The sequence below is a fragment of the Hyalella azteca genome, unplaced genomic scaffold, assembly GCF_000764305.2.
Source record: "Hyalella azteca isolate HAZT.00-mixed unplaced genomic scaffold, Hazt_2.0.2 contig2346, whole genome shotgun sequence".
Classification (NCBI taxonomy): Eukaryota; Metazoa; Arthropoda; class Malacostraca; order Amphipoda; family Hyalellidae; genus Hyalella; species Hyalella azteca.
In genome coordinates, this window is record NW_025932625.1 from 1,253 (window position 1) to 23,882 (window position 22,630).

General features: G+C 38.6%; 1 protein-coding gene across 1 annotated transcript; it reads left to right on the forward strand.

Annotated features, from left to right (window-relative positions):
• Positions 1–2,306: 2,306 nt before the first annotated feature.
• LOC108674636 (nucleolar protein 58) lies at positions 2,307–5,949 on the forward strand (the record flags this gene model as incomplete). Its single annotated transcript, XM_018162595.1, is given in 4 exon segments — positions 2,307–2,390; positions 2,727–3,992; positions 5,023–5,176; positions 5,838–5,949. Coding segments are annotated over 4 exon segments (1,552 nt in total), but the record flags the coding sequence as incomplete, so codon positions are not given.
• Between the last annotated feature and the right edge of the window lie 16,681 nt (positions 5,950–22,630).

Sequence of the window (22,630 nt, forward strand, 5' to 3'; positions counted from 1 at the left end):
ATTTTTAAACGTATATTATTCCCTCTAATGATGATAATACCATATCCATTTTTCATCAACAAAAACTATTTCTCCCTTTCTATATCTAAAATTTTTAAAACCCCACAATAAACTTCCATGTCATTGGCATCAACCTTGTCCACTGCAAGCTTCATATCAGCAGCCAATAATCATAGTGGCAAAGCAGAGAGTTTTTAGACTCTCCCTCAAGTTCAATTTTGAGTCCTATAAGTAGACCAGTAAAGTATCATGGATACCAGCATTATCATCGTACATAAGAAATTGGTATAAGTCTTGAGTAAACGAGGAAATTAAAAATGAACTGAATTCAACTGATGCTAAAAAATCTCTGGTTTGTGGTAGCCGTGTAGGATTTCCTATGGCAGCCGTGTAGGATTTCCTATGGCAGCCTATGGCAGTCGTGTAGGATTTCCTTTGTAAGCTTACAGGACTGGCCGACTGGGGTTGTAATTTTTTACATTTTAATTGGGTCAAGTGAATTCACTATGAAAAAAAAATATTGTAAAAAACATATGTGACACAGAAAGGAATATTTAGTGATTACCATTTTTTTTTGGAGAAATAAATCAAAGTTTAGGTTAATTACTTTTCATTCTATCTTGCCTGGTGCACAATTCTGCCTATGACATTCTATGCACATATTTGTTGACCAAAGATGCATTAGTTTTTTTGTTACATATCATTTTTTTGTGAGACAGGTAAATTTAATCAATATTTTTTTTGTCATTAACCGATTTTTTGTTAACTGGAGCCTTTGCTAACCAAGGTTAATGTAAATGCATTTTTTGGGTCCTATATTAAATTATTAAATGCAGTCCTATATTTCCCCTGGGTGGTGTCCCTTATTATCCCGTAATGCTGAAATGGCTGCCATTTTGTTTATGATTGAGGTACGCAAATTCCATCAATAAAGTTTTAAATCCAACACCTGTCTGCAATTTTTATTTTGAGGGAAAATTTTTTATTACAGCAACTGTATTTTTATTACAGACATTAGCAGAAGTAATTTTCAAAAATATAATTTTTTAACAATTTTCGGGGATTTTTTAGTGCTAGTAAATGTATGATTTCTTAACTTCCTTTATGCTACATAGATAGGAAAAAAGTTGAACTTTATTCCACTATTTATAATTCTAAAATATTTCAATTACTTTTGCTTCTATGGCATTTTTATGCCATGGCCAAGGACTGTCTTAATATACTCCACCCGACCCATATTACCCCGTTTGACAGTAGATATACCTATTACATACCAGACCAAAATCATCTGTAAAATAGGCTAGTTGAGTTTATTTTGAAAAAATTCCAAGAATTTAAATGGCCCATGGGCAACTTTGGCTGATTCACATACCATGTGGGCCTGACATCAATTTCTACCATTTGAAAAATTGGGCAGAAGCACCCCTGAGATTGTTGTCATATTCATACATTTTTATGGCCCTTGCCAAATTCCTTCCATAAAAAATGGAACAAATGGCATATTGTTGCTGGCAATTTTGAAAATTGCCTGTAAAATGTTAGTTTTTACCTGCAGTTTTTGGAAATTTATGCCCAATACTCTAGATTGGGGTTTCTGATTGTAGCCCAACCAATCTTCTCATGAAATTTATAAAATTTTGATACAGTTTCTAAATAATTAATTTAAAGAAGAGCTACAAATCTAAATTCCTTTCAGTTTAACATTTCAGTTTAAACATGTTAACATTTTTAATGGTCTGTTAACGTATGACATTGTTAGGTCATTGTTATTAGCCTCTTTTAAAATATTTCATCAGCTGTTAGCATTCAGGTTAGCATTTATGTGTTCAGGGTTCAGGTAATTCTAGGAATAATGGTATTTATATATTAAAGATGAATCCATAATAGTAATTCAATAAGTTCCCAAATGTCAGCTATGTAAATGAAATGTAGTTTGAAATTTTCAGATCCAATAATATGTGTGCATTTGTTCACACATTACCCCTGCTGAATTCCATGCTGTTAATAATGATGTATTCTAATATTTAATTAATATTATTGTTGATGTGCAAGTGCAGGTAAGTCCTCCTTCTGTGCAACCTTGACAATGTTTTACATCTGCCACCATGTGCCTAAATGGTTGCTCATTTTTCATTTGATTTCATCATTTGATTTTTGATGCTAGCAGTTCCTAGTGCATTTATGGAAAAAATTGACTATTGTGCTCGTCATGTCCATCCACAAATTCACGTCATAGGCGGACAAGAAAATTTGCTCTCTATCACTCACTGCAGTGAGTACTGATAGAATTTTTATTTTCATTTCAGATTTCTGTTGATCCTTCAATACTTGAACTTCGTGCACATTTGTTGTGTGTCAAATACCATCACAATGGGGAAAGTTTCTGTGAAGTAAGTTTGTATTTATTACTTACTTTATACTTAATGATATTTATTTGATGATATATGTATAATTTTATACATGGTTATGTTAAAGTTATATTTCAATGTAGTTTGATTGGAAAATCAATAATTTCAGATTGGAAGCCGTTCAATTTCTCCTACTTCAAGTACCAGAAAAATGATCAAATTTGAAATAGGGAAATAAATATTAATAAATTGTATATAATGAAATATTGATAATAAGGTTTATAAGCAATACTTCGTGATATGTAATAAAATATAATCAATCTTATTCACAGATCAAATATTAATTAGGCTTCTAATCAACTAATCAATACTTAACAGATCTGAAGGCAAGGAGGAAAAGCCTGCTGCCTTGGGCATGGCCAAGATGAGTCGGGTTCTCAAGAAGAAGACGTCCAAGAAGAGTTATTCTCTGGTGCCGTCTCCAGAGATCAAGAAGATGGGCGCAGCCAAAGTCAAAACTGAGAAAATAAAGGCTAAATCTTTCCTACAGAATAGCCCTTCTATGATGCAGTCTCCAGAGAAGAAGAAGCAACTTGTGGCTGCCAAAATCAAAATGGAAAAAAAGAAAGCAAAATCTCTCCAAGCGATGGCTGATTCTGCAGTACCGTCTCAAGAGATGAAAAAGCTTTCAGCTGTTAAAATCAAAACGGAGAAAATGGAAGCAAAATCTCTCCAAGCGATGGCTGATTCTGCAGTACCGTCTCAAGAGATGAAAAAGCTTTCAGCTGTTAAAATCAAAACGGAGAAAATGGAAGCAAAATCTCTCCAAGCGACAACTGATTCTCAAGTGCCGTCTCAGGAGATGAAAAAGCTTTCAGCTGTTAAAGTCAAAACTGAGAAGAAAAGAGAAAAATCTCTACAAGCGACAACAGATTCTAAAGTACCATCTCATGAGAAGAAAAAGCTTTCAGCTGTTAAAATCAAAACAGAGAAAATGGAAGCAAAATCTCTCCAAGCGACAACAGATTCTCAAGTGCCATCTCATGAGATGAAAAAGCTTTCCGCTGTCAAAGTCAAAACTGAGAAGAAAAGAGAAAAATCCCCTCATATAGTGAAGAAGGAAGCACAAAATATGAAATCTCCCGAAGTTGAAATTACCTTCAAACGTAAGTCAGAGCAAGCAAGATTGGCAAAAAAATCTGTGAAAAAATCTAAAACTGAACCCAGTTCAAAGCTCAACAGATTTGATGAGATGAAGAAAATCCACAATACGCTTAAGGAAAAGAAAGAGAAGACCATCAAGCAGAGAGAAGAAGATAAGGAAGATAAGAAGGGAGAAGAAGATAAGGAGTCGGATGAGTCGGCTGACGAGGATGACGAGGCGTGCAGGAGCTATGCTCAAGACTTTGGCATGGACGAAACAAATGAAGTTTTGGAAGCCGGTGATTCAGATGTGGAGGAGGCAAGTAAACAGGAAAAAAGGGAGAAGAAACAAAAGAAAAAGAAGCAAAAAGAAGCGTGGGTGAATCGCAATCACCCTGATGAGGTGGCCCGCACCGTCTTCGTTTCAAACGTCAGCCTCAGCACCACAGGCAAAAAAATGCTGGCTTTCATGAAACCATATGGCAAAGTGCTCAATGTTAGGTGAGTTGGCATGGATGAAGCCATATGGCAAGGTGCTCAATGTTAGGTGAGTTGGCATAGATGAAGCCATATGGCAAGGTGCTCAATGTTAGGTGAGTTGGCATAGATGAAGCCATATGGCAAAGTGCTCAATGTTAGGTGAATTTGTACCTTAGATGGGCAATGACTATTTCATTGTGTTATATAAAGCTATTTTATATAATAAAATAAAGCTCAGATAATTTATGACAATTTATGACAAGGTAAAAGAATTTATGACAATTTTCTAGCCATACTTTGTTACATGAAACAATGAACTCTTGTAGAAAAAATGCCATTTATAAATTGTCAAAATCCATGTTGTTGATGATTGAATTTTCTGTATGGAATGACCATATTCTTTCCTGATAAAATCTTTAGGTTATATATACATTGGGTGAGAATTGTTCATGGATCTTTATTATTCATTGCCATTCATTCATGGAAAAAAAAAATTCATGAGATTCTTATGCTCAAAAGTAGAACTTTTCTTTGAGATGACACAAAAAGTTTAAACTTTTTCTAACTACAGTGTTATTGCAGGATTAACTAATGTTAATAATACTATAGTATTAATTATTACTGTAGTATTGCAGGTTTAACTAATGTTAATAACACATATTATTAACAATAATTGTAATATTAATACTAATAATACTATAGTAATAATAATTACTGTGCTATTGCAGGTTTAACTGATGTTAATAATACAAATAATACTAAAAATACCACTTTTAATTCCATAGTATTAAAATTAATGTGGTATTACAGGTTCAGCTAATGTTAAAATAAATAATACTAACACTAATAATACTAGTAATCATAAGTACTGTGGTATTACAGGTTTAACTAATGTTAATAATACAAGTGATACTAAAACTAATACTACTTACAATACTATAGTAATAATAAGTAGGTACTTTGGTATTGCAGGTTTAACTAATGTTAATAATACAAATACCAACACTGCTAATAATATTATAGTGGTATTAATAAAATTGTTGTATTGCAGGTTCCGCAACCTGCCCCTGAACAGGAACACGAAGCTGAAGCTGCAGCAGCTGGCCCGCAAGAAGGAGTTCAGGAAGGACGCGTCGTCCATGTGCGCCTTCGTCAAGTTTAGTGCCCCCGAGCAGGCTGAGGCCGCCCTTGCTGCTAATGGCAAGGTAAGTTTAGTTATCTTATGATGCAACTGAACACTTTTACTTTTATTAAATATTACTTCTGAAAAGTGTCTCTTTGATTATAATTATGTGGTTCAATTATCCAATGATAGCAAATGTAATTGACGCCCCCAAGCAGGCTGAGGCCGCCCTTGCTGCTAATGGCAAGGTAACTTCACTTATCTTATAATGCAACTGAGCACTAGTTTACTGTTAAATACTGCTTATATAAAGTGTCTCTTTGATTATAATTATGTGGTTCAATTATTGTGGATAGCAAATGTAAACATTGCACTTCAGATGAAAGTGTGGATTAAATTTCAGGTTAAGTAAATATTTTATCATTGTCCACTTGGCATTTGAGTATAGGTATATATCCTCAATTATATATAATCATTAATAGTACGTACCTATAATGCAAGAATGTACTATAAATTTGACCTGTTTCACGCAGGCTCTGGACTATAAATTTGACCTGTTTCACGCAGGCTCTGGACTATAAACTTGACCTGTTTCATGCAGGCTCTGGACTAGTAAATTTGACCTGTTTCATGCAGGCTCTGGACTATAAACTTGACCTGTTTCACGCAGGCTCTGGACTATAAACTTGACCTGTTTCATGCAAGTTCTGGACAATTGCTAAGTTCTGACTTGTATTGTGCAGGTGCTTGACGACCATCACGTCTTCGTGGAGCCGGCGAGCCAAAAGACGAGCGAGGCGAAGCGGGACGTCCTCTCCTCGGGACAGCAAATTGTTGTTGGCAACTTGCCTTATGGTCAGCCATGCTTGATAATTGTTGTGTCTAATTATTGTCTGTAACTTGCCTTATGGTCAGCCATGCAGCCTAACAATTTCAGATACAATCATAAAAACTAGCAATTAGAGACCTAAATTAGCTTAATTGAGTAAAGTATATATATATAGTATATATATAGTATGACGTGCGGGCGCTGACGTTATAGACGACCAGGCGCTGATGCCTCGTATCATCGATACGTACGTCCGTGCATGTCCGTCAAGTGCATATCCGTTTTTAGTCCGTTGCGTAGCAACGGACTAAAAAGGAGAAAATAAAATACTTAAAAAAAACTTAAAAAAACACGTTTTTCTTGTAGACTAAGGAGTAGAAAATAAATTATGGCTCGCCCCAAAAAAAACATGGGTCGGGCTGTACGTTCACCATCAAATTTCTAAAATTCGTGTGTTGTGTGCTTTTCGCTTTTTTTATCATGAATCTGCCAATATGACGAGGGTTGGGCTGTACGTTCACCATCAAATTTCCAAAATTCGTGTGTTGTGTGCTTTTTGCTTTAATCATAAATCTGCCCGACACACGTTTTTGGGGCAAGCCATAATTTTTATTTTTTCCTACTTTTTAGTCCACAAGAAAAACGTGGTTTTTAAAAAAAAAATTTTTAAGCATTTTACTTAATACGCACACGATTATCCCTCAGGCCCTATATGTACTCAACAGTCACATTTCAAGCCACAACTAAAAAAACTTTAATGTACAATGGCATGTCTTCTTTATGTGCTTTAGTAGTATGAATTCTAGCCAATTAAAACCCTTATCATTGTTACTGACACGGTCACACCCAATATGTAAATAAGTATTTTCCGGACGTTTCATATCCAAGGGAACGCACGAGCTTGCTCAGCTTGACATCACAATCAGGCCATAATGAATACGTGTACCAAGTTTCATCGAGCTACGTTCAGTACTTTGGGAGATATTCGATGTACACTGAATCTGGAGACCGGCCGCGGGTCCGACTGTAAATTCGTCCGAGACGTGGGAACGAAAGTGGCAACTTTCCAATTGATATTCTAGACGTATATAAATTTCTTGCTATATTAAACAACACACTAAACGTACCGATAGGCGGTAGTAAATTAGTCTTTTCCCTATAATAGAATAACTGTAGAGTGGTGTAGTGCGTAATGCCTTTACTATAGTGACGAAATCAACTGAGTAGGTAACTTGTTGGTGTTACTGATATTCCCTAGACTCGAGAAGCTTAGCTTAGTAACCAACATATTTGCTTATTACGTAGTTGGCGGGCGCTCCATCGAAGTAACGAACATGCACTGGGCATCGCAAAGGGAAACATTTCTCACTCAATAAATGATGTTTTTGCTTACAGTTGAATACTCCTTGTTAAACTTTTTTTCATGTTATTAAAATATGGTATCCTATAGTAGCTGTCTCTTATACACATCTAGATGTGTATAAGAGACAGGAGCTAGGCATTTCAAATCTGAACATATATTTTTCCATAGCTTTATCTAGTCTGTTCTTGAACGCGTTCATACTTGGAACGCCAACGATGTCATCGGGGAGGCTGTTCCACATGTCGGTGATTCGAAGCGAGAAGAAATTTTGTCGCGTGGAGAAGTTGCAGCGTAGTTTTTTAGTTTATAGCTGTGGCCCCTGGTGTTGGTTCATGTTTCAAATTCCAGTAATCCTTCGGAGACCTTGTATAAACCATGAGTATACTTGTATACTTCAATGAGGTACCCACAACACTTCTGGGACCTTGTATAAACCATGAGTATACTTGTATACTTCAATGAGGTCCCCACGCAGACGTCGATAACTGAGGCTTGGAAGCTTCATAATCTTTAATCTTTCTTCATAGGACTTGCACTTCAAGCCTGGAATTATCCTTGTTGCGAATCTTTGAACATTCTCTATTGAATTTTTGTCCTTTTCAAATCTCGGTGACCACACAACGTTTCTAAATTCTAGATTCGGGCGCACGACAGCAACAAACAACGGCTTCATCGCTTCTGCATCTAGGAACTCGTATGAGCGTCTGTATAATACAAGAAGTTTGTTGGATGTGTTAGCTTGCGTTTCAACATGCTTAGAAAATTTCAGCTCCTTGTCCACATAAACTCCGAGATATTTTTCCACACTAGACTTTTCAATCATTACTTTCTCGTTGCAACCATGTCTTCTCATACTGTAATCTTGCTGTTCATTGTTCTTCCCGAGGTGAAGTACTTTACACTTGTCAGCATTAAACCGCAGCTGCCACGTATCAGCCCAGTTAACTAAGCTGTCAAGATCATCTTGCAATTGCGCTTTAAAAAATTATTCGACGCATTCTTCACTGAATTATAAGCTTTTGTGTCGTCGGCATACATGGAGCACACGCTGGACACTGCTTCTGGCAGATCGTTTATAAAAGCAACGAACAAAATAGGCCCTAGAACGCTTCCTTGTGGCACGCCACTGCGCACTGATGCCCAGTCTGACACGGTCCCGTTAATACTGACACGTTGTCGTCTTCCTGCTAGAAAATCTCTGATCCATTGGAGTACGTTTCCCTCAATTCCCAAAGACTTCACTTACGTAACAGCCGCTCATGCGGAACACTGTCAAATGCCTTGGCAAAATCGAGGTACAATGCATCCATTGGTTCCCTTTCGTCCAGCAGGCTAGTCCACTCGTTCAACGTAGATAATAAGTTAGTGGTGCAGGATCTACCGGCAATAAAACCATGTTGACAATCTGATAGGAGATGGTGAGCAGTCAAGTGATCGATAATCCTATCCTTCACAACAGATTCCATTAGCTTACAAACAACACTTGTCAGACTGACAGGGCGATATTTGCCGGGGCTGCCTTTGTCACCTTTTTTGAACAATGGTGTTATTTGAGCTTCTTTCCAGTCGGACGGCAAAGTTCCTTCGTTCAAGGTTTTTTGAAAGAGTACTGTCAATGGGCCGGCCAGAACGGATGCTAATTCTTTGAGCAATCTGGGATGGAAGCCGTCTGGTCCACATGACTTGGGATTTTGAGCTACCAGACGCCTGAGAACCTCTTCTTCGTGTAGTTCAAAATGTGTTAACTTCGAGCTGACTGGGCGCTCCTCAATATCTGGAATACTGTTCAAGTCCTCATCTGTGAATACACTGCTGAAGAACTGCTTAAGAACGTTTGCCTTGCCCTCGTCAGAGGATATCTTTCGTTGGTCTACTTTCAAATCAGAAATACCGTCCTTTGGCTTACACTTCGAACTAGCGTACAAAAAGAAAGCTTTTTTTTTTTTTTGTATTTTTAGCAATATTTTTTTCGAAGTTTTTCACTGCAGTGCGACAAACTTTTTTAACTTTATTTCAAGCTCTTGCATACAGGTTATAATCCGAATCGCTGCTAGTTCGTAAATAACGCTTGTAGGCTTCTTTCTTGGTGTGAGTCCTATGAGGAAAGATTAAAGATTATGAAGCTTCCAAGCCTCAGTTATCGACGTCTGCGTGGGGAACTCATTGAAGCATACAAGTATACTCATGGCTTATACAAGGTCCCAGAAGGATTGCTAGAATTTGAAACAAGAACCAACACCAGGGGGGGGCCACAGCTAGAAATTAAAAAAACTGCGTTGTAAAACATCCACGCGACAACATTTCTTCTCGCTTCGAGTCACCGACATGTGGAACAGCCTCCCTGACAGAATCGTTGACGCTCCGAGTATGAACGCCTTCAAGAACAGACTAGACGAAGCTATGCAGGAGCATATGTTCAGTCCTACAATGCCTAGCAAATTACGGACCAGGCAATAAGTCCAGCAGCTATCTCAATCAATCGTCAGTTATGGAAAGATCGGGTTCCAAAGGCTGGATCCCTTGTGAATCAAGTCACGAAAAATTCAAGAATCGGCAAGAGGCCATGGGCCTATTTCTTCTGTGCCGACACTTCTATTCTATTCTTTAGCTGAGCCTTAACTGCACTGTTCATCCACTGAGACTTTTTGACTCCACCAAGCGTAATCTTAGGTACACAGGTATCAACTGCTGACATAGCCGTGTCTTTGAGAAACGACCATGAATCAGCCACATTCAGGTCCTTAATACAGTCCGAAATATTCGCCGCATTCACCGCTTCACGGAGTTTATCATAGTCGCCTTTCGCAAAGTTCAAACGTTCACGCTTCCGAAGCGTTTTTTCTGCACAACACTTGGTACTGAAAAACAATGATTGGTGGTGACTTTTGCCCAACGGGGCCTCGTGGCGAAGCTCATCTATCATTGATTCTTCACTAGTAAACACAAGATCTAGAATATTTGGGGTCTGTTTACCCCTAAAATGAGTTGGCTTGGTGATGTTTTGGATTAAGGGGGAGGTATTCTTTTTTTTCGGATATGGCTTTTCTGGTATTTAGTATCATCTTAAAGCTTACATTCTGCCCTATCCAACGATACCACTGCGATCCCTGTACGTGAATTTATACGTACATGACGGCTCTTTAAAGGGGCGGGTGGGGGAGTTCCTTCAAAAATTAGATACAAGGTAATTAGCTGCTGAGCATTTTAAATATAGTTTCTACTTGTGTTGTGCTGCAGTTACGTGCTTAGTCTCATCTTAAAGCTGACATTCTGAGCTTTCCAACGATACCACTGCGATCCCTGTACGTGAATTTATACGTACACGGCTGCTCTTTAAAGGGGGGCGGGGGGTGGAGTTCTTTCACTAATTAGATAGGAGGTAATTCACTCGCCAACACTACATATATGGTTGTATCTGGCATCAAGGCTCAGTCACCCTCCTCGCTTCGTACGGAGAGGTGTACTGCAAGTCGCTGCTAGCATCCTTTGAGTGGATGGATGCTTCAGAAGCCTGTAGTTTGGTATCTATGCTACATTCAGTGACATTTCAAAGCGCGCGGGACTTTGTCGCGCTGTCCTGAAAAGTTTAACTTTTTGTCACGGCAAACCTATCTCCTCCTAAAGTTTTGAATCTACCGCTATGAGACATATACCATTCGATTCGTAAATACCATACCTATCGAGTAACGAAGCCCTTTTTTAGATTCGTGCATAGTTTGGATTTAAAATGGGGGGAAGGGGGGGGAATGAGAAAAAATGGAAAAATGCGTGTAAAAAAAACTAAGGCAAAAATAAAAAATCGGGCTTCGTTACTCGATTGGTATGGTCTTTACGCATCGAATGATATGCGTCTCTATGTTGTAGCATGAAAACCCTAGGAGGAGATAGATTTCTACAGGACCCCCTTTTTTGTCCGTTTTCTATGAACTTCACGTTTTCTATCAATTTTTCCGAAAAAACCACGCGAAGAAAATGCGCTTGTATTACGGTTTCACATATATGTGTAAAGTTTCAGAAAGATCCGTCCGTAAACAAAAAAGTTTTTCAAAAAGTATACCTCCCATTAAAAATTAGTCTCGCACAGACTCCAAGAACAGGGATGCTGGGTGATTCTCATCTCTTGGAGATGATTTATCTGCCAATCTATTTCTGGATGGTTAAAGTCACCAACGATCAACGTATGCGACCTGCTGAATGACATGCTCGGTAAAAGGCTGTTTGGTACTTTATTGTTATCAGAGGAGCTGTTAGGCGATCTATAAAGGACCCCTATTAGAAGGCTATCTTTGCCTTTTAGAGTAAGTTCGCACCACACTGATTCTCTAGGGGAGCGCAGCCGTGCACCACCAATTTTGTGCACCAACAAGCCCTGAATCGAATGCCTTGGATCTCTCCGGATATCCACCAATCAGCCGTGCATCAATCGGCTTTGTCCTCCTCCGGCCTTGCATAGAACCTGCCGTGCACCACCAGGCCGCGGATCGAATCTGACTTCCGGGCATCGTTAAATTACGTAATTTTACGTTCACCACATCTGAGGTTAGGTTTCAGATAGCATAGTTCTGTTCCAAAATTTATCGACGACGAGTGGCCGTTCGACCGAGGGCTGGTTCGACCCAAGGCCTAGATACGGACGGCTTGAAGTGTTGAAGGCTACGTTCCGGAAGGCAGGAATCATGATGGTCCATTACATCCAGTTCCAGGGCAGTTGTGGTCTTCGGCGACCCGATCTTGCGCGGCCGGTGTTGTCTTGACATTGCGATGTATATAAATATAAGTGTATTTAGTTTGAAAAAGAAAGAACGCAGAAAAGTAGTCATAAAATGCCACTCACATTTAAAAAGCATTATATAATCAGATCTGATTTGAAAATTTATTCAAATTCAGGGACAAAATGTGAAGAAATTTATAAAAAAAATCGTGTAGGAAAAAACGGCCTAGACAAGAATATTTGAATGACTTGCTATAATATTGAATAGACAAGTGCCACGGAAATTACTGCACGAAAAGTGCAGACAAAGCGCTAAAAGTAACACGAAAAGTAATCCTTTAGATTTTTTATTTTCGATTTTTCGATTCATTAATTATCTGGAATTTAATAATTTGCAGGTTAATTTGTCTACGTCTTTCTTCCGCTGATTCTGCACTCGCGGAAACATGTATTGTACCACCGGCCCTTGACATTTGGAAGTGTTTACGCTGATTTCATGTGGTTTGGTTGTGTCATTTAATACCGAGATCCACTTGATCATCATCATTAATGCATGTTGTACCAATTATTCCATTTTTTTGGTGTTCATTTATGTTATGTATCATAGCTGATGTCTCAGCTGAGTCAGATCAAAACTGTGGAGTAGATGGAACTCATGGAAGTCCTGACTGTATTGAGAAAAATGTTCCTTCTGGAATCAGTCACCTGACAAAGAATCTCAATAAGTACAGCAAAGGTATTTATGATAGGTTATACAATGGAGTAATAAGGAACACCCCCCAGAGTAATATGGGTCACTCCTAAAAACACATTTACAGTAGAACCTCTGTAGGCTCTGTTAGCAAAGGCTCCAGTTAATGAAAAAATCAGTTAAAAACAAAAATTTTGATTCAATTTACCTCATTTAGCTCATTGGTCATCATAAAATTGCGCTTGAAATCTCATAGAAGATAGAATTGTTTACCAGCAACATAGGGTAAACGCGGTATATTCCGACATCGTAGGTAATTCCGTCACTTCTCTAGTTTTTTCTTTATATTAAGCTTTGTTTTAGTTCCATGCGTTCATTGATGCAGGGGAGGAAAAGATCTACTCTGTGAGCCGCGACTGGATTTTTTGAGCCGCGAAATAACGAATTTCCAAGCCGTAAGCCTATTTCTCAAGCCGTGGAAAGCCATTCTTGAACCGCGAAGTTGCGAACTCTTGGCGGCGATGGCACGCGTGCAATAAGAAACTTTGAGTCACAAATTTACCGGTTACTTTAGACGTTTAGAGATCGCAATTCACACACGTGCTACCACGGCAAACGCAACTGACTTTCTCCTTGCTTTTGGTAACAATTACTAACAAGTAGGAACAAATAATATAGGTGTCTGGAAACTCTGATTCTATCTTATGGCCGAGTGATGCCTGATGTTGAATGTTGATAACTTGATGGCAACACTAAAAATTTGAATGATAATAGAAAAGAAAAATAATAATAATGAGCTTGATTATTATGCCTTGATAATATAGGCTAGTCACAATGAAAATAGAGGGGTTGGAACTTGGTGTTTACGAGTGAATTGGCCTCATAAATTTTTAATGGAAAAAATATAGGCTAACCGGTTAAGAACCATTACTTCAATACCTGAATGAGTACTTGGAATTTCCTTGTCTCAATTCAGGCTTTCAGCAATCTTTATACCGTTATTTATCAATCATTGATTGTTATAAGAAATTACTTAGCCTTCATAGGTATGAAGAATAAACGAGTAAAACACGGCTCAAGCTAACACGTCATTTATTCGTCCGGTGACCTAATGAGGTTCTGCGTTGCGCCTTTTCCAAATTTTTGTGCACTGCTTCACTATACAGTTTTTTTAGATAAGTTGCATGTGAACATTTATTGCATGACCTAAATTGCCGGAAATGAGGATGATGAACTGTGGTGTATTTAGTATATATCTTCTTCTTTTACGGTGTCCACGCTGGGTGGACTTTAAAGCCACAGGACAACCGCAAGGATGACCGTTAGGCCTGATGAGAGCTTCTGCAGTTGCTATATATCAACGCATTTTTAACATATATCAACGCATTTATTTTCTAAAACTCCAGTCCGTTCCAGATACAAAGTACACACAAAAATACATTCTAGGTTATGAGTATACCATTCATATAATCAAATGAATCATTGCTTCAATCTATTAATTAAAAAAATTGAACAGTTTATAAGGTCAAAAGGTCGAAATATTAGGTTTGACTGTCAATGGAAATTTAGTTAGGGACAGGACCTTAGTACAGCAAGGCAAAACCACTTCTATTGTTCTAGTAGACGCGAGCGTTTTCAGTATTTTGTGTGGCTTATACCGGAGACATATTCATTAGCACACCAGAGGCCAAAGAATCCTATGAAGTTAAGTGCTTTAAAAGGCCTCCCACACTCACCATTCCAACAAAAAAAAAGGAATTGATTTTATTAATTAAAAACAGGGAATGGTTTCATGTCAATGATCAGGGCCCCGACCTTAACGCCTCTGATGGTGGCCTACACCGACTCCGAGGGTCACTGAGCTGTGACGCGAGCGAGGAGCGGGCCCACGTCAGCCGCACGAGCCGCGAACCCAGCAGAAAAAGCCGAATTATTGACGTGCGACTCAGCAAAAGTGTCGACGCAGGTTGCATCCCAGCACAAACACCTCTTTAAAGCTTTAAAGTTACAGCGCCGAATATCCACAGCCCCCGCTCAAGCGAGCTGCATCTGCTAATCTTACACCAGTGTCTTTGCATTTAACACCCACACATCCACCAATACCCACACATCCATCAATACCCACACGCAACCGCTCGTGTGTCGCTATAACTGGAGCGACTTCGCATGACCTCAAGAAGTAAGCCTTAGTAAGTGAGGCATGCCAACTCTGAGTCGTAGAGCTGGGCAGCTTTTGTCGTTCTTATTTACTGGGTATTAACATAATAATTTTCATTTCTGCATTGATTGCATCCCTAGATTGAAAAAGCAAGAATGTGTGCCACATTAGAATGTATTTGTAAATAAATTTTTATTATTTAGATAGAACTCTTCGAATAAAAAAAATGAGTTGTAATTATAGGTGCTTATACAAAAGGCTAGTTTTAGCTGCGAGTATTCGTTGCAAGTTTTTGCACTCCAAATATTGGGATTATTTATTCTTCTGATGCGAGATGCTAATCTAATTGCGTCTAAAGCAGTTCAGGTAGTTAATGTGCTGTCAAGTTTCGGCATGGGGCTGCAGCAGCCGTACTGAGTATATCTGTATATGTATATTCGAGCCGCTCTCTATCCTATTTGGGGTAAGTGTTTCTAATGTTAAGAATTGTCTTGCCCAACGACGACGGTGCTAAGAACGTCAAGAGGTGTTCACATGATATTGAACTGTTGTTGTAGATATTCCAAAAGAACGATCTACTGTGGAATGTAAGTCGAAATGAATATTCCAATAAAACTAGTTGAGAAAGTAGTGTTTTGAAACTTGAACGAGATCTTATTAGGTCTCTCACCCACACTCTACGCTGATCTATAAACCCCACACACAACTATAAACCCCACAATCTACGCTGATCTGAAATGGCAACTATGCCACCAACTGCTTCACCTCGCACGACGGCTTAAAAGGACGCACTCACTTGCGAATGCAAAAATAATGTTTACCAAATACTTTCCTCGTGTATAAACTTTTAGCCAGCAAAATTGTGAGTGTGCAAACTTGCAGTTCATACTCGCAGCTGAATACTAGCCCCATGGTATGTAAGCGCCTCAAGTTAAGCTGTTTCATTGTTTACAGATTTTCATCAGGGAAGTGTTATCGAGCACGTCAATTATCTGTTGAATTAATTCTTAACTCTTCTTTGCAGGAACAATGCGAAACAAATAGGTTATTATTAGCAAATTTAATTGCAGTACCTATCAAGACATTTTGATATCATGAAATGTCGGGAAGCATGATCACGCACTCTCAGCTCCTCCAGTCCGCGCGCTGCGCACCTCACAGGCAAAGCTCCAGTCCCTCGCACCGCATCAAGTTGGAAATCTCAGTACCCTAGATGAGCGAGTGCCACAGAATAGTTGCAGCATTATTCTGTGATCCATGCAGTGACGAGGCTCTTCAGAATCTCGTTAAGCTTTACCTGTTTCTTCCGACGCCGATAATATTGTCTGCAACGACGGCTGATGACGATGATGCTGCCCAGGATGTTGCGCTTGATCATTGGGGAACACAGCCGTGCAACATCAATTTTGTGCACCAATAAGCCCTGAATCGAACGCCTTGGATCTCTCCGGACCTACACCAATCAGCCGTGCACCACTCGGCTTTGTCCTCTCCCGGCCTTGATCACCACCTGCCGAGCACCACCAGGCCGTGGATCGAATATGACTTCCGGGCATCGTTAAGTTACGTAATTTTACGTTCACCGCATCTGAGGTTAGGTTTAAGATAGCATAGTTCTGTTCCAAAATTTATCGTCCTTCGACAAGTGACCGTTTGACCGAGGGCTGGTTCGACCCAGGGCCTAGATACGGACGGCTTGAAGTGTTGAAGGCTACGTTCCGGAAGGCAGGAATCATGATGGTCCATTACATCCAGGGCAGTGGTGGTCTTCGACAGGCGACCCGATCATTGAATGTTACTTCAGATGCTGATACATAGCTCTCCGGATTTCCAGAGGTATGGTCTGATATGGAGTCAAATGGCGGTCAAAGACTGCCAAACACTCGCGACAGGCATTCCTTGAACTTTTCTCTCTGTCTTTGTTGCAATAAATTTTCAAGGAGTTGCCTCTAAAACGTCCAATTTTTGTTTCTTGAGAGTCAGTTATTTTGTAACATTTTATTACAGTTATGCATTTGCAATGGGGCTGTTGAATTTTTTTGCTTTACTTTTATTTACTGATGCTTTTCTATCAGTGCCTCGTTTAAATTTTCATGGAACGTCTCTCCTGCATCCATAGGGCCAAGTATCGGTGCAAGCTAGCTTTGCTGTGCCGTTGTATTCAGTATAACACACATCTCCCATAAAGCTTCCTGCATGGGAAATATTTTCGTGTAGCTCAAACCTCGCGCAAGACATTATTTGAATGCCACGTCGGGAACATGACTCGAGATTTCTGTGTGTGTTATAAGAGTTTTTCAGTCCCTTCGAGCTCAGCGAGACAAAATTACCAAAATTTGAATTTACTGACTATGCAACAAGTATGTTCGGAACTGAGTGCATGCAAAGTGTAACTTACTTACATTCATTTTTTGTACATATAAATTAAATTCACCACATGCATGCGTAACCGGAAACACCGCCGCGAAGTTGAAATATTTAAGGGTAGCGTGCCGACTTGGTGTAGACTTTCGTACTGATCCTAAACACAAGGGCTAAAGAGTCGCTCTTTGATCCGGCTCCACATTCCCTTGCGTTGGAGAGAGGAGGAAAGAACACAAGGAACTTTTCGTAGTATACTGGTAATCTTCAGGCAAATTACAAGTTTCTTCATACGAGGCGCACAATTTATTATTCGTCTTAGTCCAAAAGTTCACGGAAAAAGGCTTGGCACTTCAGTAGCACAAACAACCGAGAAACCACACAGTATGAGCCCTCTTACACAGCTGAGAATAGCAAATGGTGCGGGAACTAGCCGCACCGAGATGCCAACAACCAGCCACAGAGACTAGGGGTTCTAGCCCTAATGCACTGCAAAGAATCACAAAGACGGACAGCAAGTGGTACGGGAACTAGCCGCACCGAGGTGCCCACAACCACACAGGAACGGGGTGGCAGGTACGGCTCAATAGCCCGACTATTAAAGCGCCCGAGCCCCAATAAGCTGTTAACAAATTACTGAAGCGCAGAGATTATTAGCCTCTACGACACGAGGGTGCGAATGCAACGGTTGTTAACCGCCCAACGCAGCCAACAGCTGGGACTAGTCAAGAACTCCACCTATTCCGTTATTACTCCGTTAGTGGAACTCTTTAAAAGTCCAGAGCTACGGTGGAGTTTATTCTTGCAAGCCTAGATTTCTCTCCCTAAATTCGTGTTGAAACCATTGCACCCCAACCCTGTACCACTGAGCACACACAACTTTCCCGCGAGGGGTAACTCATCTAAAATGAGATTACCTCAACAATTACCTCAACACAATTACAATTACCTCAACAATGTACAAGAAATGGGCTGATGAAATCGTCTATATGCAAAAAAATAGATAATATAGTATATTAAAATAAAATAGAATCATAATATAATCCTTTGGTCAGATAATGATAAGTGAATGTTTATATAAGATGGAATAACTCTCGAGGATAATTAACTCGCGAGCGCGTGAGTCGATACCAGTTCGTCAATAGACTAGACAAATGAACATTGACTAAGCATTATCAAATACAATGAGAAGTATCATCACCTAATAAAATTATATTAATAAAGAGTTTAACCATTTGACAACATGACTACAAGTTATAATCGACTTCTTATAGAACATCTACCTCTAAGATGTCTAGCTTTCCTTACGCATGATGGCGACGTAGCCGTCTTTACTTCAACGATGGTATCGTAGATTGATAGCACTTATTCTCGTCCAACAGGAAACCATTACCATTATCACAAAAAAATTAAAGCCCTTTGACAAAATAATTGCACATTAAAGTGAATATACAATAGGTCATGTAATAATTTACAATTAACACATCAAAGAAATAAGTCTAAAATTGTTAGGGCTAGCAGACGACGCGTGGCGCCTAGCAGACGATTGCAGCGCAACGCTATATCCCGACAGATAATATCACAGCAAAGGAGATTCCCTGTTTCAGTCACGAAATAAAAATATGCCTACGCATTCCTTAGTCATACAAAATAATATCACAGTAATAACGAGATTCCATATTTTAGTCATAAAAATATATTCAATCATATTGAGTCATTAATCTATCAAAAGAACATCATCAAAACGCGTGATCAAAACGGTACTCCTAAAAATAACAAAATATCACATAATATGCATCCCGTCACACATGTAATAAATACTTTTAAACTATCGCATACCATCTTTTTATATTAGTGATATTATAAAGAGTACAGGTGGCTACAAGCTTCGAATTAAAGCATGAAATTTGATCTTAAATTTTGAATTTAATCAAATGTTATATATAATAGCAATACCGATTGACACAACGTAAGGGAAACATCAAGCATGATCACATAATAATAGCATATATTCAGGTTTTTATTGATCACCTGAACAAATTGCGTACCTACAACATAATTAAGCAAGTTTTATTGATGTTTCTTTTACAATGTCACCTGTAACATTTTTTAACCCAACGAAGCTGGGAGTGCCGCAGTCGCGTTATAGGCTATATTGTCGGAAGATGGGCGGATTTGTTACCATATAGATTATGTCTAAAGCAAGGTACGAAAAGCCTGTGCAGTGAAATGTGTGTTGGTTGATGAAGGAATGTGTACGCCGACCAACGCCCCCAACCTCGACTCTGGGGTCGCGCAGGCATAGTTATTCAAGTGTACTGGCAAATGAGAGTACTTCCAAATAAGATATTTGAGCAATAAGAAATCGCAAATTATTTATCCGTTCAAGAAAATTAGTCAGTAAATTTATTGGATATTATTTTGCAGAATTATTCATTTTATTTTAGTAAGAGGAGCGGTTGCTAATGCTAACTTTATTTCAGCGTTCTCGATAAAATGAGGATGAATGTCATTAGGAATATTAAATTCTTGCAAGAGCGACTTGATGTTGTGTGTCTGTTGTTCATAGTTTTGTATACTTCCTGTCAGGCTTATATCATTAGTCTGCTTATATCGCAAGTTCACAAGGAATTTAAAAGCAAAGAAAACGCCAAGAAAATTCACCATATATGTCTTTGAATTTTGACTTTTAAAGTGATTTTATTCATTTTTAGTTTAGTCGAACTGATGATGGAGCTGGACTCCGAAACGTTTTCAATATCGATATGGTGAATTTTCTTGGCGTTTTCTTTGCTTTTAAATTCCTGTCAGGCTACTTCAAATCTATTTTTTTAACTGAAAACGACAGTCACACACGAAGCCCCTGTCCAGAAGTAAAACATTGTCAAGTGAAACATTTGAAAGTCAAGTGCCTACCATACCGTTCTGAAACGTCCGTATTTTATATAAGGGGATCTCAACGGAGCTACGACTCGCCCTGACCGTAGATCGCCTAACCTTGCTTTCATAAGTTAATGTGATATAGGGATGGCCTGATCAGCTACGCTTCATTTGCACATCTGCCAGTATAACTCTGACATCATTTGATTACAAAATGTATCATATTTGTCTCGCCGTTGCAAATGAAAAAAGTTTGGTTTAAATGATATTAGATTAAATTGGAGTCAAAAACTTTCGCTGTGCGATTAATTACTGATTATTTCAGATAAAGCTTGACCGTCCAGATAGCGAAAAACTTTCCTTCCTCTGGAAAATAAATCTAGTTGATGAAAATTCGTTATCCAAATTAATACGTAAAATACTCTTATTAAACTTAAATTAGATACTAGTGTTTTGAACGAGCTATGATTGCTACAATAATATTAGAATTCGAAGCCCCCAGTACAAGTCCATTCCTAATTACAATGATTGCCACAAAGTTCGGAAGGAGATTGCGTTCACTATATGTTTTTCATACACTTCAATATTGAACTGCAAATGCGAGTAAGGAACTAATAAGCCAAGAGGAAAACCTTTAAGGGGAGCGTCTGGGGTAAAAATTTGAATTTTGGCTTTTCCGGTTTTTAGTCTCATCTTAAAGCTGACATTCTGCTCTATCCAACGGTACCAAAATCATCTCTGTACGTTGATTTATGCGTTCACGATAGCTTGCAAAAGGGGGGGGGGTCGGGGGAGTTCTTTCACATTTTAGGTGGGCGATAATTCCCGGTAGCATGCATAAATAGCTAGTCCACATACGATGTGCTTCAGTAGCCCGCCTGCAGTTGTACGGGAGGGGTTGCGTGTCGTCGCTCCCACCATCCTTGACTGGAATCAAGCTGCAGTAACGTTTAGTTTTGTATCCTTGCTACATTGAGTGCCTATTCCGATGCGCGCGGGACTTTGACGGGCTCTACTGAAAAGTTAACTTATTGTCACTGCAAACCTATCTCCTCCTAGAGTTTTTAAGCTACAACAATGAGACATNCGTTTAAAAATTACTTTTTAAAGACAACACTTCCAAAGAATCCAGTGTCTCCAATCTTACAGATGTACAATGAATTTCTCATTTAATTTTCGAATATTAAAAAATTTAATTTTTCAATTTTTTTAATATATAAATTTTTTTAATATATAATTTTTTTCAAAATTATTTATTCTATTAATTGATTCATACTATTCAGACAACATGCAGCTGCAGATGAATATTATTTTTTCAAGCTGAGTTTAGAAGCTCACTTCTTGAATAAAGAACGGATTATGAAAACTCTTCTGTTTACTTTTCTTTTTCGCATTGTATAGCGGCCATCTCATTAAAGAATTTATTTTTAATTTCAATGATGTTAGGCTAATGTTATTTTTCGTTTCATTTATTTTGTATGCAAAATATCTTGCAAGAATAATCGCGATCGCACTTCCAATCTCAAGGGATGAAATAACGGAACATTTGAGCCCAAAATCTTCAGTAATTAGTTATTAAAGTTATCTCCCATTCAGTGAAGTTCTAGCAAACGAAGTAGTACGTATTGTTGCTTTTATTTAGTGCTTTTGAGCTAGCGCCGTATTATCAGAATTATTCTCGATGTCACTCTGGGGTCACCAAATGTTGAATCTTGAATTGCTATGCAGGATCTATACCCGACCTCAGCTCACAATTCCGGTGTTCACAGCAAGTTAAAACACTTCTACTAGACCTGACTCCAAAAGATCTTGATATAATAATTAATCAGTCCTGAAAGATACAAAACTGATTTACACTAATTATTTTTTTAATTAAAAATTTCAAGCTTCCCAAAAGTTGACCATCGAATTTAGTATTGTCGTGTGCAACGTTAAAATTTTGCCATCGTGAAAAGCTAGCAACTGGAAATAAAAGCTGCGGGCGGTAGACTAGCCACGAAAACGCGCTGCACTAAAAAATTTAGAGCTTACAAATAAATATTGGGCTACCAACAAATAAATATTGGCTATTGGGCTACCAAAATATCAAATATCAATTAGACATCACAAAGTCAAAAACTACAACGAAATCAAATCCCACAATACGGTTCCTTCATATAATTAGAAGTTAGCTATTAATTAGGCTGAATTTAATGAAAGAAATCTGCTAATTGAAATTTTTATTATAAAGATATATTGAAGTATAAGTGATGAAATGATACCCTCGGTAACTTGAGGACATTAGAAGTAAATATAACATAACATAGTGATCTCGGCGCTGCAGTGTAGGCCTGATGTGGCCTGTCGCCGATTCTTTTCCTTTTCTTGCCTTGTTCACAGAAGATCTAAAATCGTGTCATTTGACCGGATCTTTTCATGACTGACGATTGTTTGAAGTAGCTACTAGACTTCCACCGGGTTCGATATGGTGCTAGGCATTTCAAATCTGAACATATATTTTTCCATAGCTTTATCTAGTCTGTTCTTGAACGCGTTCATACTTG